This window comes from Manis pentadactyla, chromosome 4 (genome assembly GCF_030020395.1).
Source record: "Manis pentadactyla isolate mManPen7 chromosome 4, mManPen7.hap1, whole genome shotgun sequence".
Classification (NCBI taxonomy): domain Eukaryota; kingdom Metazoa; phylum Chordata; class Mammalia; order Pholidota; family Manidae; genus Manis; species Manis pentadactyla.
In genome coordinates, this window is record NC_080022.1 from 101,262,691 (window position 1) to 101,282,006 (window position 19,316).

Below are 19,316 nucleotides of genomic sequence, written 5' to 3' on the forward strand. Positions count from 1 at the left end.
CCATTTCACCACTGACACATGCCTTGTTGCGGTCCTGTGCTGCTTCCTGAGCATCCTGCCCATACCCCTACCTCTGTGTCCTCACCCACGTCACTCCTGGGGAGGCTATGTGTGACCTGCCTTCCCCGATTCATTAGGATTAGTGGAAGTTCTCCCCATCCTCAGTGCCCATCCTCAGTTAGAACCAGTCATTTCTTTTAATTTCATTAATTGTTTGCTTGAACCTCTTTTTAATTGCAGTAAAATATATGACTTAAAATTAACATTTTAACCAATTTGAACCTCTTTTAAAGCACTGAATTTCATTCTGCTTTATACCTCAACTAGTTTCTGACAAATACTTCTTAAAGACAGGACCAGGTCTTATTTCAAATCACCACCACATCCCGTACAGTATCTGAAATATGTCAGGCGCTCATCAAGTTTATTTGTGTGGAATCATACTTTAAATATTTATCAGAGGCTTTGTATAATTCAGGAATAAAATAAACTAAGCCAGATAACACATGAGAAAATAATTGCATCATTTGCTCCCAAAGACACTAATGCATTTCAGAATCAAAAATGTCCCCCTGGGGCTACACTCAACAACAAAAAAATAACCCAAATTAATAATGCGCAAAGGACTTGACATTTCTCTAAAGAAAATATACAAATGGCCAATAAGATGCTTGACATCACTAATTATGAGAGAAATGTACATCAGAACCACAGCAGGAGAACACCTCATGGTGTTCATGGCTACTATAAAAATGACAAGTGGTGTCAAGGATTTGGAGAAAGTGGGATCCTTGTACACTGTTGGTGGGAATATAAAGTGGTATAGCCACTTAATGTATATATAAAGTCTGAATGGTTTTAGTGGTTCCTCAAAAATTTAGATGTAGAACTATCATATGATCTAGGATTTCCACTTCTAGATATATATCCAAAAGAACTGAAAGCAGAGTCTCAAAGAGATATTCACAAGCCTGTGTTCAAAGCAGCATTATTCTCAATAGCCACAGTTTTTTGGTGGAAGCATCCCAGGCATCCATTGACAGATGAATGGGTAAACAAAGTGGTGTATACATAACAAAGGAATAATACTCAGTCTTTAAAAAGCAGGAAATTCTGACACATGCTACTACATGGATGAACCTTAAGTATATTATGCTAAGTGGAATAGGTAGTCACCAAAAGACAAATACTGTATGACTCTACTTTTATGAGGTGCCTAGAGTGGTCATATTCATAGAGACAGAAAGTAATGGTGGTTGCCTGGAGCTGGGAAGGAGGTACTGGGAAGTTACTGTTTAAATGAGTATAGAGTTTTAGTCATGCAGGATGAAAAGTTCCAGAGATGGAGAGTTGTGGTGGTTGCACAACAGTGTGAATGTCTTAGCACCATTGAACTATACACTTAAAAATGGTTAAGAAGGTACATTTTATGGCATGTGTATTTTACCATAATTTTTTAAAAAAGTATCCTATTGAGTTCTGGGTCTAAGTTCAAAGCTTTATTAGAAGGCCCTGTAGCTGAGTAAAAAACTGTACTTTTGGTTTTAATTGTAGCTTTGTTTTCTTTTCACAGTGCAGCCTTCATATTCATGCTTCCTACAGCATCTCCCAGAAGCTCAATGTTCCAGCGGCCCCACTCTCTGAGCCTAATGCCGTTGGCATAGTCATTGCCCATGGTAAGCAGCCCTGCCCTCACCTCCCTGGGAAGAAGTAGCTAAGCACACAGAAACTCAGTCACAGCCTTGAGCCCTTTAAGAAACCCACCATACATAGCATTTATCATCTTTTGTAGAAATTCTTGCATGATAGTGATACTTTGGGCTCTTCACAGACTGCCGTCAGAGGGAGCAGCATGACTTCTCCCCCTCTCAAATTTTCAGTAGCCTTTTTTTCTATTAGAAGAAGTGTGATAGGAAATTGAATAAGTTCATTGAAAATTACTCTCTTGGCAGTAAATCCTGTTTGATTGCTGATTTGTGCTGATGAAATGGTGGACTGTGTTGTAGGTAGCGTGGGGGATGCCATCTCAGTGATGATCCCGGATGTGTACATCTCAGATGACGGGGGTTACTCCTGGGCGAAGATGCTAGAAGGACCTCACTATTACACCATCCTGGATTCCGGAGGCATCATTGTGGCCATTGAGCACAGCAGCCATCCTATCAATGTGATTAAGTATGCATGAGCTCAGTTCCACTCTCCCTATCTGCAGAAAGGGCAACTGTGAGATGTTTTCAGTTTGTTGCAGGGAAGTTATGAACCCTGATTCATGTTTGTGCCATCAACAGGATTGTAGGGAAGGTTCCTGGAGGGACTGCATTTAAAGCAACTCAGATTGAAGGTGTTGCTTTTTCCTCCAAGTCCCTCCACATAAGACTTTTCATCACTTTTTAAAAATACTCTTTTTTTCTTCCACAAGAATATTACGAAAGCATTTAAGCACTCTGGGTGGGACATGATTTCTTAAATACAAGTTCTTGTAACATAATTACTGTTTGTTGCTTTAGAAGCCCATTTTTATATAGGTCACTACCTCTCTCCTTTGAAAGAATTTTTATAAAAGCATTTCCTTTGATAATCCCTGAATGGATTCCTTTTCCCTACCCTATTAACTGTAGGCATTAAAAATTAATATAATTGTCAGTCAGCAAGCCATCACCTAAGTATGAGGATTTTTCTCTGGTTTGGGATCAAACAGCCAGAGCAGTTTCCTGATATTACCGTAAATGTTGACCCTCTGTCATGATCTTTCTCTAATTATGGTTTCAGGTTCTCCACAGACGAAGGTCAGTGCTGGCAAACCTATATGTTCAGCAGGGAGCCCATCTACTTCACCGGCCTAGCTTCAGAACCTGGAGCTAGGTCCATGAATATCAGTATTTGGGGCTTCACAGAATCTTTCCTGACTCGCCAGTGGGTCTCCTACACCATTGATTTTAAAGATATCCTTGAAAGGAATTGTGAGTGTCTCATTTGACCTTTTCTATCAGAAGCTTGTAAGCCTCTATTTCCCTAAATAATCAGTTCAGTTTATTTTAGCTGGAGTAAGAAAATGCATGTGAGAGAGGATGGAAGGTTATTCCATGTGGGTAATCAGGCAATGGACCGGTATCAGGCAGCTTCCCTCTTTGGACTAGCAGTGTCCAAGAGAAAGAAAATAATTTAAATTATTCCATCAGTTGCATTATAAAAGAGAGAAAATTAATTTTGATAATATAATCATCTCAACAGATCTGAAATAGTATCATTTCAACATGTAAGCAATATTTTAAAGTTATTAATGAAATATTTTCCATTTTTTTTCTTTGAAGTCTTCAAAATCCAGTGTGTATTTTACACTTACCCTAATAGTAAATTTCAATTCAGACCAGCCACATGTGGCTAAGACTATCACATAGGAGTGTATAGCTTTGCCCCATTAGATCTCTGTGAAATTTATTATTTTTACTTTTTTTATTTTGGTATCATTAATCTACAATTACATGAGGAACATTATGTTTACTAGGTTCCCCCCTTCACCAAGTCCCCCCCACAACCCCCATTACAGTCACTGTCCATCAGCATAGTAAGATGCTGTAGAATCACTACTTGTCTTCTCTGTGTTGCACAGCCCTCCCCGTGCCCCCCCCACTATACATGCTAATCGTAATGCCCCTTTTCTCCCCCCACCTTATCGCTCCCTTCCCACCCATCCTTTCCAGTCCCTTTCCCTTTGGTAACTGTTAGTCCATTCTTGGGTTCTGTGATTCTGCTGCTGTTTTGTTCCTTCAGTTTTTTCTTTGTTCTTATACTCCACAGATGAGTGAAATCTTTTGGTACTTGTCTTTCTCTTGCTGGCTTATTTCACTGAGCATAATACCCTCTAGCTTCATCCATGTTGTTGCAAATGGTAGGATTTGTTTTCTTCTTATGGCTGAATAATATTCCATTGTGTATATGTACCACATCTTCTTTATCCATTCATCTACTGATGGACACTTAGGTTGCTTCCATTTCTTGGCTATTGTAAATAGTGCTGCAGTAAACATAGGGGTGCACCTGTCTTTTTCAAACTGCACTGCTGCATTCTTAGGGTAAATTCCTAGAAGTGGAATTCCTGGGTCAAATGGTATTTCTATTTTGAGCTTTTTGAGGAACCTCCATACTGCTTTCCACAATGGTTGAACTAATTTACATTCCCACCAGCAGTGTAGGAGGGTTCCCCTTTCTCCACATCCTCGCCAGCATGTGTTGTTGCTTGTCTTTTGGATGGTGGCGATCCTTACTGGTGTGAGGTGATATCTCATTGTGGTTTTATTTTGCATTTCTCTGATGACTAACGATGTGGAGCATCTGTTCATGTGTCTGTTGGCCATCTGAATTTCTTCTTTGAAGAAGTGTCTGTTCAGTTCCTCTGCCCATTTTTTAATTGTATTATTTGCTTTTTGTTTGTTGAGGTGCGTGAACTCTTTATATATTTTGGATGTCAACCCTTTATTGGATCTGTCATTTATGAATATATTCTCCCACACTATAGGATGACTTTTTGTTCTATTGATGGTGTCCTTTGCTGTACAGAAGCTTTTCAGCTTGATATAGTCCCACTTGTTCATTTTTGCTTTTGTTTCCCTTGCCCGGGGAGATGTGTTCATGAAGAAGTCGCTCATGTTTATGTCCAAGAGATTTTTGCCTATGTTTTTTTCTAAGATTTTTATGGTTTCATGACTTACATTCAGGTCTTTGATCCATTTCGAATTTACTTTTGTGTATGGGGTTAGACAATGATCCAGTTTTATTCTCTTAACATGTAGCTGTCCAGTTTCTCTGTGAAATTTTATGATATTTTTTTTGCTTATAAGGGTAGTGCATGCTTGTGTTTGTCTAAAATTATTTCATAATATTTCAAGGTTTTTCACCCCTGTTACTGCAAAACTATAAAGAAGAAATTTTAGAGGAAAATGTTTGCAAAGAGCCTCTAACTGTTCCACTTACCAAAATGCTTAAGTGAGGAAGTTTCATGCGAAAAGTTTTGGCTTAAATGTCACTCATAGGTGATGCTCTAGAATGGCTACTGGGTGGGCATGAAGCCTACACTGACCACTTCAGAATTCTGTGACTTCAAACTAGAAGTCCTGTTAAAAGCCCAGAAAATGGCTTTAGAAAAGGAGTTAAAATGTTCATTGCAAGATGTTCCTAAAGAATCACAAGTAGACCCAGGCCCAAGCACCAAAGATGCTGACATTGTATGGCAAAAAATGAAAAATGGCAGAAAAAACTTAAGAAAAAGTGACCACCCTGTGATCTATTGTTACTTATTGGCATAATGTAAGACTTAAGGTTTCAAGATGCTTTGGTTAAATTTTGGTACTATTATTAGACTGTACTATGGGTCCATTTCTTCAGAGTGCTAATTCAGTGACTCTTGGAGGAAATAGAAATAAGGTTTGCACCTTACTTTTCTATAAGATGTTTAAATATCATTTAATATTGGAAAGTCATTATTATCTGAGTTCATTAAATAGGCTGTAAAGAAGCTCGCTTATGAGTTTTCCCATTAACAGGCAGGTGTACAGTTATACCCAAAGTTTAGCATCATTAAAAGATGTGTTGAACACCTGCTGTTTAACAGGCTCTGTGCTGGTCTTCACATCCAGAAGGATAAGAACCTAATCCATGGTCTTTAGGGCATAGCCTTTGAGTCATTTTTCTAAGAGTGGATGATACAATGTACTAAGCGAGGTTGACTGTCATCAACAGTATTCGTATGAAAGTCAGTCAACTAGAGTTAAAAGTGTAGGAAGAGAATGTTTTTCCTCCTTTTTGGAGCAAACTAGCCCACAGTGAAATTGAACCCATGGTTTTCACTAATTGGTATCTTTTCCTAAAGGAAAATGTGTGGTTGCTCACTTCTGACAGTTCCTGCTGACCGTGGGTATAAGTGTGCAGGACACACAGACAGCAGCCTGTCAGTTTGGGAGGAACCCTATAAGTCTTCTGTCTAGATTCCCACTTTGAAACAAATAAGATTTTTCTTAATACTCAAATGGGTGATGGCATGCAGACAATCCTCCTCTGGTATGAGGAAATACTAGTTGCTAGTAGGCTTCCTCTAATGTTAACTTCTATTTGCAGTTCCAAGATGAAGCAAAGGTTGAGTCAGACATCCCCACTTTTCTTCTTCTTGTTCTTCCTATAGCCTGTCAGCTGCCTTACAGGGAGGGGTTCTGTGCCATGCAGTAACCTGAACAGCCTGTCTTTCCTTTAGGTGAAGAGAAAGACTATACCATATGGCTGGCTCACTCCACAGATCCTGGAGATTATGGAGATGGCTGCATTTTAGGCTATAAAGAACAGTACCTACGGCTACGCAAGTCATCCGTCTGTCAGAATGGTCGGGACTATGTTGTGACCAAGCAGCCATCCGTCTGTCTCTGCTCCCTGGAGGACTTCCTCTGGTATCAGCATCTCTCAGATCTCTGTCAGCCCCTTCCCCATGCTGGTGGAGGGGAAAGACAGTTGTCTTGTAGGGCTGAAAAATATTTAAATCCTTTTCTTCCCCAGGAGTGGAGAACTGCTTCTTATTAAGAAAATTGAGGCACAGAGGAAGGGAACCAATGTTGTTAATCATTGGACAGTTACAGTTATCCTATCAGACAGTTATTTATGGGATGGGCCCAGCAACAACCGCCAGAAATCCTGATTTGGCTGCGGTGAGAGAGAGAGAGGAGTATAAGGAAGAAGAGAACTTTAAAAAATAGAAAGAAGGTGATAGGACAAAAACACCAAGAAAAGTGGTACAGGAGCTGAGAGGAAATTGAACTTTAGTAAATAGCCTGACAGCCCAAGTTCAGCAGGTAAGGAACTAGGTTTGGGGTGATCTGCAAGACAGAAGGACAGAAGGCTGAGAGTGTGACAGGAGGTGACATCATATATTTTTAGTCCACATATCCCACCAAGGTGGGCTCCCTGGAGTTCAGGGCCATTCCAGTTTAAGGATTAGTTACTTGGCTGGCATCAAGTTAGTTGATTTTGCAAGGGCAAGGGAATCACTGGTGGCCTGAGCAAGGTAATGCCAGGCAAGTGAGAGGAAATTCATATCACATGTAGTAATCTTGTGGAACCTGTTACTTGCAAAAGATGATGGCAGGAGATAAAAGTAGATACCAAAGGATTTTGAAAAGAAGGCAGGCAGATAGCAGTCATGTCCTCCTACATCACACTCTCTTGAGCTGCAGGTGACAGAGAATACAAGACTGTGCAAACCCCAAGTCTAACCCAATGCGGTTGCTCTTGTGTGGCTCTCATCTGTTTATGGAAATGCCGGCAGTCCTGCCTTCTCTGATTCCCCAGGAAAAGTATCAGGTCACTTTGGTGGCACAGTGAGGCTAGAGCTCATTGATACTGTACAACCCTTATGGGCACATTTCCATCCTTGGCTGCACACAAACTAGACTCTTAATTACCTGAGCTTCTCCAAACATGTTGTGCTGCTTCAGAGCTGCATGCCGTTGCACAGGCTGCTTCCTCTGCCCCGACAGTCTTCCCACAGTCCCTGCCTGATGCTCCCAAGCCTAGTGAATTCCTATTTGGCCTTTAATACTTAGCTCAGATATCATCTCTTTAAAGCGTCCTCCAGTTTTCCCCACCTAGGCTCCTGCAGTACCCCTTTTACAGTATGTTCTGCGTTTTCATTACTGTGCCTTGGCTTGGTTCCACTATTAAACCCTGGATTTTCTGAGGGCATGTTATATTTGATAATTGTGTGGTAGCAATGATAGTAGCTGATGTTTATTGTGCACAAATCAGTATGAAGCACTGTCCTAAGCAATTTATACTTAACTTCAGCAGCCCTGTGAATTAGGTACTGTTGTCATTTGCATGTCACAGAGAGAGAAATGAAGGCATAGAGAGGTTATGACTGATTCTCCCGCAGTCACTCAGCCAGGAGGTAGTATAGCTGGGATGTGAACCTGCCAGTTAGCTCAGTAGCCCACACACCATACCTCATATGCTTGAGAAACACGTACTTTGAGAGTAGGAAGGTTACTTTCCTTGAAATTTTGGACCAAATGCTTAAAATTTTTACCAGAAGTTACCCCCTGCTATTGGAAGGTAGTGTCTTCTGCATCTTTTGTTCCCCCTACCCTCTCCCTTAAATATTTTCAGAAAATATTTAAGCACAAGCATCATCTGTACAGTCCCCAAGTACTCACTGAATACCTGCTGTGCACAAGGTAGCACACAGTGATAATGGAGAATTTGTTATAGAATCTCCTGGTAAGATGCACATAATTATATTGTGAAACAGAAAGTAAAGTGCCTTGGGGATTTAGAGAAGGGAGAGACTGATCCATCTACAGCTGAAAGCAGGTGGCTCAAAGAAGGCTTTGTTGAGGAGGTGACATTTGCACTGAGCCCTGGCGAGCCATAGGACTTGGCCATGTGTATGTAGGAAGAAGCAGATCATTAAAGCCAATGGACTGGTATGAACGTAGCCACCCAACAGTGTGGATAGGAAGGATGTGCTAGAAGATAGGCCCTGAGGGGAAGTCACAGACGTCACGATAAAGACATGAGTTGGGTTCAGATAGGGGTGCTCAGGCTGAATTTTCAACTTAGATGATAGAAAGGAAGGTGGTGTCATGGTCAAACAGAAGAAGATGATAAGAGAGGCTGTCATAAGGGAGACAACATGAGTTTTTAATGTTTTATTTATTTGAGGTTCTGTCAGCAGATTTAGGTGTTGATGTCCAGCAGGTATTTGGAAATCTAAGATTAGAGTTTAAAAGAAAAAACCTAGAAGTTTTCATTCAAACCAATAGTTCAGCTCACCAAGGGAGCATTTATGGGTTAGGAAGAGAGCAGAGTAAGCAGTGATTAGAGAAGCAGAGCAGTGTAGCTTTGCGGCATCAAGGTGGGTAGAAGTGGGACAGTGTGCCACCTACCACCGACCAGGCGGACAGGCTGCACTGGGTTGGGTTGCCTGTAAGCTCTGGTGCCACTGACACATTTTCAAGGTTGCAAAGGGGGTTGAAGCCAGAGTGCACAAAATAAAAAGTAAATGAGTAAAATAGAACAAGTAAAAAATACTCAGAAATTTGGTCAGTAAGGAGAGAAGGGTGAATGAAGAGGACAAGTGTAGGCTGAGGAGAAGCTACCAGGTGAGTGGGACTGCAGTCATCCCCTTCCTGGGCCTGAGCTGTCTAGCCCTGAGTCCTGAGTCCACTGTAAGCTATTTTTCCCCCCCAGTTAAGCCCCCTCTATGTCTGGATGGAGTCAAAATAGGTTACATAAGCCAATGATAAGTTCGTATACTGAAAACTTTTTTTGTTGGGGGAGAAAATGGGCCTTCTTTACAGATGTCTCAGGCCTTCCTGACACACTCCCTGGCAACTCAAGACTGGAATATCAACCACCCACTGCCCCACCTAACACCCTCATTGCTAAGCACTCTCCATCTTTCGGCAACTTTGAAAGAGCATTTATTTGCTGATTCTTGCAGTGATTTTGGCTACTTCCGTCCAGAAAATGACTCCAATTGTGTGGAGCAACCAGAGCTGAAGGGTCATGACCTAGAGTTTTGTCTGCATGGAAGAGAAGAGCACCTTACGACGAGTGGGTGAGGTGACCCCCGTGCTGACAGATGAGTTGCTGCTGTCCCAAGGGAGTGCTGCCTCTGCACAGAGAACTGACAGCATGGGAGGACACGCAGGAGAGAGACCGCCTGTTAGGGCACTCCTTGGTGGTGCACGTGTTCTCTCATCTGCTGGGTTGGACATGGTAGCCACAGTCCTCCAGCAGCTGTTGACACTAGTGTGACCAAGTAGCCAAATTAATTTAATTTAATTACATATAAATAGCCACCACATGAGACAGTGCTGCTCTAGAGGGGCCTCATTGCTTCCCTCCCATGATAAATGCTTGCCCTATGCTGTTTTTTGTACCACATGTTTACATGCTTTCCTGGGGTCACAGTTCTTTGGCACACTGTCTTAAGGCAGAAAGGTGGGCATATGCCTACAGAAAGGCCAGGGATGCTTGGTCTGTTCAAGGCCGAAAACTGCAAAACATCCCCAAAACGTCTTTACGGATTCTCCACTCCCCTCCCCCATCCCTGCCTGAAAGGTGGTGTAAGGATGAGAAACTTCTCTGTAGCTTTTCAAATCTTGTTTTCAGGAAATAGGCAAGAATCCAGAAATATGTCCTTGTATTCTGTTAACAAATTTTCTCTGCCTTTCAGGTACCGGAAAATTCCAGGAGACAGATGCCAAGGCGGCGTGAATCCAGTTCGAGAAGTTAAAGACTTGAAAAAGAAATGCACAAGCAACTTTTTGAGTCCAGAAAAGCAGGTAAGTTAAAGTAGATGTGGTTTAGGAACAAGTAGGGTTTCATATTCTTCCAGGAATAATTAAAGTTACAGCATCAAGAATTTTATTCTTGAATACAAGGTGGCCAAACTACTTCTGTCGGGCATCCCTTTGTACAGGAAGCTGGTAGGATGAAGGGTGGGTCACAAAGCCCAATGGTAAAGCTCATTTACTGGAACCTTTTTTGGGGGGGTAAGGATGGTATTCAGTAAAGTTGTTCCAGAGCTTAGAAGTGTGGACTTGAGGAAATTTCTGAGGCTCCAAATCATATAGGAAAAAGACTCAAGAAGTTTGGCCATAACAGGCTGGAATGTCTGTGTGGAAGAGAAGAGCACTGGACCATAGGTAGGGTGGACCTGTGCAGAGCCCTGCTAGTTATTTTCAGAAAGAAAAAACTGAACTATGGTAATACTGGGCTGGTTTTCATTAAGAATCAAGTTATGGGGCTGATTACAGACCTGTAGTACTGACCTATGTGCCTGGGAGTCTGGGGGGATAGTAAAGAGGAAACCTCTTGATAAAGAGGCACTGGACCAGCAGTGTCACTTGGGGCAATCACCTGTGGGCCCCACTGCCTAATTTGTAAAAGGAGAGGTGAACAGTCTGCAGTCCCCTCCTCTCTAATCTGCCAAGCTGTGAAGGCCTGACAAGGGGTGGGACTAAGAAGGCAGAGAGAGAGGAATGTTGTATGGGTGTGTGTACTTGTCAGGGGGCAAGTGCCTCCTCCCTTGCACCCCCGCCCTGCACTCCTGGCAGCTGTCCTCAGAGTGTTTGTGTGTGTGATTGCACAGGACTTCCGCCCACAGGGACACAACTTGTCCCAGAATCCAGCTCCGCCTCCTCTTGGATACATTGAAAACACACACTCCCTATCTCCCACCCAGAAGCAGGTAGGTCACACTCAAACAATGATATGAAAGTCTTATTTGTAAAAACTTACCAAAAATTAAGTAAAACAATAAATCTTGGTGTCATGTGATGGCCTGCCTGAAATAGCATTGGCACAGCTTCTTCCCAGGTAATGGCCCTGCTCTAAAGTCATTCAGCCCACTATTATCACAGTCTTCCTCTCCTTAAAGACTCCAAGACTTATGAACAGTGGTAGTGGGGAACAGGCACAATTACCATTTGATCTAGACAGTTGATAAGGCTTCCAGTGTAACTTTGACATTGAAGCCACTGGGTTTGCACCATTCTGACAGCTTCAAAGCAGTTGAAGCTCTGGTTGCCCTCTCCCAGCTGTGACATTCTCCTGGTAGCATTGAGATGGTTCATCTTGGGGGGTTGGAAAAGTATCATCATTAAGTGCCTAGAGAATGCAGATCATTTGCAGGGAAATGAGGGGAATAAGCAGCTTCTTGAATTCAGTCCTAGAGTATATATGCCCCAATTTTTTGTGTTTGTGTTTTAATTTATGAAGAATTCCAAGTCAAATTCTGTTCCAATTATCCTGGCCACTGTGGGATTGATGCTGGTTACAGTCGTAGCAGGAGTGCTTATTGTGAAGAAATACGTCTGTGGGGGAAGGTAAGGAACATGGAAGTCAATCAGAGGTACTGAATTCAAACCAGAAAGTCTGCCAAGGGCACATGGTTGAATTGGTCCAGGGAAATAAAGTAGCTAGTTGAAGTGATATTCCTGAAACATCAGGCCCAAATCTTCTCAGATCTTACACTTTGCATATGCCAGCTAAGGGCTGTGCTTCGTACATGTGTGATTCATTCTGTGAGTTTATAAAACTTGGGAAATGCACAGCCCTATAAGGAGTGCACCCATCCCCACCACATGCAGACTGACAGAAGTTTCCATCCACAGGTTCCTGGTGCACCGATATTCCGTGCTACAGCAGCACGCAGAGGCCAATGGTGTGGACGGTGGGGATGGTCTGCACACAGCCTCTCACACTAATAAAAGTGGTTATCATGACGACTCAGATGAGGTGAGACTATTTCTTCTTGAGGGCTGACCCGGAAGTACAAAAAGAAGAGTGATTCTTTTCCTATTCTTGGTCAAGTGTGACTAAGGCACAGGAGGCTAGAAGCTAAGAGCAGCAGCTGAGTGACTATATGACTTAGCTAGCCCAGAAACTAGGGAATTGCTTTCAAAATAGAAATTCTTTATCTGTAAGTAATATGGTCTGTGTCTTTTCAGGACCTCTTGGAATAGCTCCTCCAGGGAGCTGGGACTGAGCATGGATGATGGAACTGCCATACCTCTTACACTCCCTGTGGCTCCAACTTGGGGAAATAAATTTCCCACTGCAAGGGACCCAGCTCTGTTTCAGCTGCTTCCATCAAAGCCAAAAGGACCTACACAAAAGAAATGTGAGGGTGGGGTGGGGAACTCTAGACACTCTTAACAATTTGCTCTGAAAAGAGGGGATATTTAAATTCTTTAACTTTTAATTTCAAGTTCTGTCTTTTTGCAAAGTATGGGCTCTTTTTGTTTGGGTTTTGTTTTTTTAAGGGAACTGAAATGGGATTTGAAAAGAACTCTGTAACCGCACTGCTGCATGTTTTGCATGGCGCCTGCCTCAGGGCATCTGCCACCCCAGCATCAGCTCCTACACGTGCTTGCTGCTGCCCCCGGGCTCTGCTGGCAGCAGGCAAGGCTGCAGGGGTGAACGGAGAGGCTGCAGTGGCTGGCACGACCGGGCAGCCTCTCTCTCTCTGGAGGCAGCTCTGCTCCCAGAGCAGTGCATGTGAGCTCCTCACATAGATCTCTGCTTTTATTTTGTTCTGTTTCAGGGGCCCATAGACCACAGTGATTTTTCTTTTCCCCTGTTTAATTAGACAATACCCTTGTTGATTGCCCTTTGGCAACTGACTTAACCGTGGGCTTCCAAGACACTAAACCAGGAAAACTTAATGGGCAACATTTTTAACTTGAGGCAGGAAGAAGGGAGCATTAGAGAATTTAAAAGATTTAGCACCTATTAAGGAGAAATTCATGCTTCTGAGGTCTTTCAAGCCATGCTTTGTGTGTGTGCCAGTGGCCTTGCTCAAGGACAGGGTTCAGGCTTGCCCCGGGTATCTGCCCGGGCCTAGTGGCCTCCTCACTAGAGCTGAGGGTGCAGCCCCTGAGACAGAGCATCACCGTCACCCATGTCCCTGTCTGCCTGTTATATGAAGCGCTGGTGAATCACTAGAATGGCTGCTTACCTGCTGCTGCTTAGGTTGCTGTTGTACATGGAGCCGGGATTAGACATGTTTCAGATTTATAGGCTGTTTTTTAAAAATCAGAATTTTATTACCAGGTTCTCAGCCTCACCCCTTTCCCCAGCTTTGCCAAGGAATTTGTTGGCATGAAACTTTTGGCTGTGAAAAAGTGAAAATGTACTTCCAATATAGATCATGTTTTGTGTGATATATTAAGTTCATATTTTAAGTTTAAGAAGTTTTCCATTTGACATTTTTTTCAAATTAAATAAATTATAGAATGTAGTAAGATGGATTTTGGGGTGACCATATAGTAATGGAAAGCTGCGATAATTAGTTTTACTACAGCTTGAATATTTGCTAACATTAATACAGTATGTTTTCAGTCAGCATACCTAACTGTGCTGGTCACAGTGTCTACCATTAAGTATGATTGGGACACTCTCTGATAACTTCCATTTAGCCAGCTGCTAGTCCATTTTGTGGCTAGAAAATCAGTAAAAAGTTATCATGCCAAATTAACTTTTGTCAGAATGAGCAGCAAGCAGATGGCTAAATTCTTTCCTCACCAGAATGGATCAACAACAGCAGGGAAAGTGGGGGAGGGAGTAAATGGAGAATTTTAGGAACTTTGAAACTACAGTAAAATTAAATGAGTCAGGGAGCTTCAGTTAGAAAATGAAGTTCAAGCAGTTTTTGTTAAGAGAATATTTGTTAGAGAGCACTGGTCTTTTAGGTAAAGCTCATTTTGTGTGATTTTTTAAATAATTCCAAAGATAAACCAGCTCACACAGAGTATCAGGTCTTGTCCTGGACACCCTTACCTCCTGCCCAAAGTGAATTTGGTACCCAGAAAAGACCTAGTTACACCATACACCTTTTTTACCAGCAAATACCCACTGGGGTACATGGGCTGATACATGGTAATTCTCTGGTTAGTTTTAAGATGTAGGAAAGTTAATATTCTTCTCTAACCATATAAGATACAGGGCTCTTCGCTTATAATGGTATCTGGGATTTCTGTAGAACTTGACAATTTTCAGAGCACTTTCACTTACATTATGTCATTTGAGCTTCACAACATTCTTGTGAAAGTCTAAAAAAGGGGTTGTAAATCCCCATTTTTTTAGGAGATGGAGCAGAGGTACAGAAATTGAGTAAATTGTCCAGGGTGTCTCTGTATGTTACAAGAATGCCAGTTGATTGTCTTCAGAACTTAAATATTTTTATGCATGCAAGTGCTGAATATTTGGAACAGGGCTTCCTTCTTGCAGGTGACTTGCTGTTCTTTAGGATAGGAATCAGTGGCATTTCTGTCATGGCAGTATTTTTAGCGTCTTTTGCCACCTTGGTAAACAGGAAATTTTATTCTTCTGTTTCTCATGGCTGAAAACAAGAGTAATGGTAGTTTTGAATATGTGTTTTAGGAACTGCCCCTCACCTCTTTGAGGGTCACTGTGCAAGAGCGCAGGAATGGAATCTCCATCAGTGAATCTCCCTTCTGTGTCCTTGTTTTCCCATCCCTGGCTGGCAAGCTAGCTAGCTCAGCTGTTTTGAGGACTGCTAAGAAACCTGGTTCATTCCCTTTATTGGCTAGTTAATTTCTACATCAGCCTGCTTATTCACAACTGTATGCCCTCAGAGTAAAACAGCTTAAATCCATGATAGTTTCTAAGAAAAAGATCTCTAATTTGTTCCACTGAGGTTAGAGGCATTATCTTTGAAAGTAAAGCATAGTATGTCACTGTGTAAAGTCTCAGGCTTGATGCAAGCAGAAGAGATTATTTCTGGAGTTTCAGCAGTAGGACTTAGCATGGTATTATAGGTTGGACATATCAGACTGTCCAAGTGGTCTGACTCTTAAATCCAGGTGGAGAACTCCCCATCCTTCCTGCTCTGTAGATAGGAGTCTTGGATCTAAAGGGTCTTTTTAGTGAGACCAGAGACCAGGGATGCATACACATTGGCTGTTAATTGAGTGGGAACACCACTTAGAAGAATAAGTATTTGGAGGGCTGTGGCAGTTCTAGGCTGGACTCAGGAGATTCAATAGATTTGCTATAACTGAAACTTAGAATTTGCCCTCTGCTTTGAATAGGCTTTCAATATGTGTCTCTCTCACTCTTAGGTTTGCCTCTGGGCCTCTCCATGCCCAAGCTGGCATTTCATCCCTCACAGATTAATAATGTGCTGACCACCTCCGGCCAATGCATTTGGTTCTTTAAACCACAGCTGGTTCTTTTCATGACCTTCATCACGATAACAGGATACAAAGGAGTGTGGGGCTGTCCACACCCACCCCAGGTGGCAGGTGGCCTGGCTTCAGTCATTTATTTTCCAGACAATTCACACAGGTAGACAGATTCTCTGTCCTTTTAGGAGAGCTCTAAAGACCCTTGCCCTGATATGCAGTGGCTACAGTGTCATCCTGCTCATTGCTGACACAGCCCTTAACCACATGTGAAACCTGCATACTTGCAACTGCTAAACAGGAGAGATCCACTTTCTAATGTTGCTACTACCTTCTCTTAAGCAGAAAAACAACATGGACTTAAATGTCCTTTGAACAAAACCAAAGTTTAAGATTGGCTGCCTGATGGAGTGAAGGGCACTCAGCAGGTGCTAGAATTTCTATTGCATCAGCCGCTGACTGTCCAGCTCAGCAGCTCTGGGAGCCCGGTCCTGCCCCAGCAGAGCCTGGTCTGGCCTCATGGAGAAGAACTGAAAGAGCAGGAGCATGTTCATTTCTTGGCTGTCGCACTAGAACAGTAAGAATCAGAACATTAATTTGAAATTGTCTTCAGTAACTTGCCAAATGAATTTTTTCACACCAGTACATTCTTAAGCACCCTTGTTTATATGGAATAACATGAACTAATCTGTACCTTTATTATATATATGTGTGTGTACATATATACATGTATAAACTGTATAGTGTACATGTTAATGATTTGCTGATATGTCCCAAATCTTTAATGCAGTTCTCATCCTCCGCATGACCTCAGTTTGACTTGAATGATCCCTGATGATTCTGCCCACCTCCTGTGTTTAGACATCTAGGGAGGGAGGGTTTTGGTCATGCCCTCATCATACTTGTGCACAGAAATGCTCAGGGTCCCTATGTGCCTGTTGTTCTACCCTCTCTTGTCTCTTGTTACCTTTCCTAGCATGTGGTCCCTCCCTGTTCTATAACTTCTCTGTCCCCTCCCCAAGCTGTGATACGGCTGCATTCTTACTGAAGTGTAAAGCAGTATTAAGATCACTACTGCATGTGCGCTAAAAACCCAAGTTTTGCTATTCCATTTAAACAAAAAATTGCATGTGAGGTGGGATAATCAATCAAGTTTCAGTGACCCATATCAGGAACACAACAAAGCCAGACCCCATAATAAAATTCCACAAAATGGAAATGAAACTCAAATTTCTTTAGCATTGTGTAAATAAATCTGGATGTGTTTAACTTTGTACTGGTAATTTTCTGTATATTTGCAATATTTGGGTTAGAAATAAAACAGACTGAACTTTGTTACCAGACCTACTGAAATGACTAAGCTACAGTTTGTTAATATGATAGCTTTTCCAGTTTTCTAGCTTCAAAAATCAAACTCCCAACAACCACAGAATAAGCCAGTTAGAGAGCCAGGGCTGTGCATTTATAGCATTAAAAGTATTAGATAATTTATGGGGAAAACAACTCACTTTTTTCTTGTTCTTTATGCTCATAAAGATCTACCTCCCATGGGAATTTGTAAGACCAGCTTTCTTGTTCTTACCCTGGAAAGTCTGGCAGACCCACCTCATACACCTTCTCAGGTTTCAGTTGCATATGATTATTCATGGCAGCATATGATTATTCTCCTGAATTACATGTTCCTTATAGCAGGTTTGACAATGGCAACACTTGCAAGTTTTAACTTCAGTATCTTTCCATTTGCACCTCTTATATTTATCTTGCTGCACTTACTCCGAGTCCTTCCTGATCCATTTCATTTAAGGATCTTCAAAGAATTGCAGCTTTCCTCTCTTCCAGAATATTTCTTTTAGGAGAGGTTCCTGCCTACCCCCTGGAGCCTTTCGCCAAGTCTTGAAAACTGCTTCTCAGCCCGCATCCTGGGGTAATACACCCTTTGAATACTTACTCTGGCACTGTTGTCTGAAGATGACAAGGCAAATACCTTGTTCTGGAGGAGCCCACTATCTTGGGGAAGAGTGCCTCCCCCAGGAGATTATCTGAGGTAGTTTTATTTTCAAGAATTCTATCTAACAGTGTTGTAAGACTTCCTGCACCAAAATCACTATGTAGCTTTTTAAAATGCAGGTTCCTGGATCCCACCAAGACCTACTAAATTAGACTTTCTAACAGGCCTTAGGAGTCTGCATTTTTAATTTGATTCTTTCATACCTTCATTGCAACAGAGAGTTAAGATGGAAAACCTGGGCCAATCTCCTCACCAAAGCATTGGTGAAGTGGAGAGTAAAGTTAGGTGTTTAGAGTTCCCTGGTGTGGACTGTCTGTACTTACAAGGGCCTTGGCTGGGTCAGGCAAGGGAAAAATATCACAAAGGCCTTCACACTAGTCTTGATGTGGTGCAAGTGCAGCCTCCTACCAACTAGCCCCTGAGGCCAAGCTCCCTCACCTTCCTCTTCAGCCATCCTAGCGCCTCATAAACAGGTTCCTGGCCCCAAAGTGTGTCCACAGGCTATTCTGGCCCTCATCCCCTATACACGTTGCAAAAAAGGAAGCCTGGGCTTCTGCCCCACACCCCAAGATAAAAACACAGGCTTCTGGGATCCTGTTGACTCTGCCCCTAAACTGAGGCCTAAAGGCAAAAATGTATAGGTAGCCTATTCACCCAACCAACTCATTTCTTTTCCATAAAATAAAAGTACTGGGAAGAGGGGAAAGGGATATATGGGAACTCTGTACTTTCTACTCAACTTTGCTGTGAACCTAAAGCTGCTTCAAAAAAATAAAGGCTATATTTTATAAAATAACAGGAAATTCTGGCTTCTGGAGATAAGTATGATAGGAAATCAGATAATGGGATGGAGTGTATAGAATGTGTAGAATGATGGTTTGGTATGCCTGGAAATCATATGGGACCTCTAGTATGTAGCTAACACCTACTATAGGCTGGTCACTTTCCTATATTTTTATCATTTTATCCTCAACACAATCATAGCATCATCATCATTTGTTTCATAGACCAGGGACCTGAGATGCAGAATGATTCAGGGTCACCCAGCTAAGGAATGAGTAGTAGCTAAAAGTCACACTCAGGCCCTGTTCCTGGCTCTCCTGTCTGCACCACTGCTGCCTCTCACTCTATTTGTACTTTATCTCATGGGCAAGGGAGCTTTCAAAGGCACAAATGCTAGCCTGGCCCCAAAATAGCTTACCTCTATCTGGCACTTAATTGACTACACTCAGTTCTAAGCCCTTGTCACAGATTACCTCTCTTAATTCTCATGACAACCCTATGCTTACTATCATCCCTGTTTTATGGATGAGGAAACAGACCTAAAAGAGACTGTGACGTGTTATAGGTCACACAACTAGTTGGTGATAAAGCCAAAAGTGACCCCAGGTCATCTGGCTCCAGAGTGCGGACTCTGCCCTCCACTGTCACTAGGGTGGAGGTGGAGAGGATGGGGTGGATCCTGTAAAGGTTGAGCTGACAAGACTTTACAACTCACTGAACTTGGGACCACAGAGCGAGCAGTTAAAGGTGTGCTTGTGAATCAGCTAATAGCGGGGCCTCTTTCCTTGGACATGAATACCCTGCTGGATGAGCTGGAGGTCAGGAGCCAA

General features: G+C 42.4%; 1 protein-coding gene across 4 annotated transcripts in view; it reads left to right on the forward strand.

The window, feature by feature from the left end:
- SORT1 (sortilin 1) overlaps nt 1-17,038 on the forward strand; it is a 91,532-nt gene extending 74,494 nt beyond the window's left edge. For 2 of the 4 annotated variants that reach the window (XM_036916666.2, XM_057500560.1), the window contains exons 12-21: nt 1,574-1,676; nt 2,007-2,175; nt 2,770-2,960; nt 6,245-6,434; nt 9,482-9,598; nt 10,220-10,328; nt 11,138-11,236; nt 11,767-11,873; nt 12,162-12,285; nt 12,498-17,038. In XM_036916666.2, coding sequence (XP_036772561.2) covers nt 1,574-1,676; nt 2,007-2,175; nt 2,770-2,960; nt 6,245-6,434; nt 9,482-9,598; nt 10,220-10,328; nt 11,138-11,236; nt 11,767-11,873; nt 12,162-12,285; nt 12,498-12,512 — 1,224 coding nt within the window. In that variant the 3' untranslated portion in view covers nt 12,513-17,038. The remainder of the gene's footprint in view (nt 1-1,573; nt 1,677-2,006; nt 2,176-2,769; nt 2,961-6,244; nt 6,435-9,481; nt 9,599-10,219; nt 10,329-11,137; nt 11,237-11,766; nt 11,874-12,161; nt 12,286-12,497) is intronic. The other 2 variants (XM_036916668.2, XM_036916669.2) reach the window with 1 other exon arrangement.
- The last annotated feature ends 2,278 nt before the right edge of the window (nt 17,039-19,316 follow it).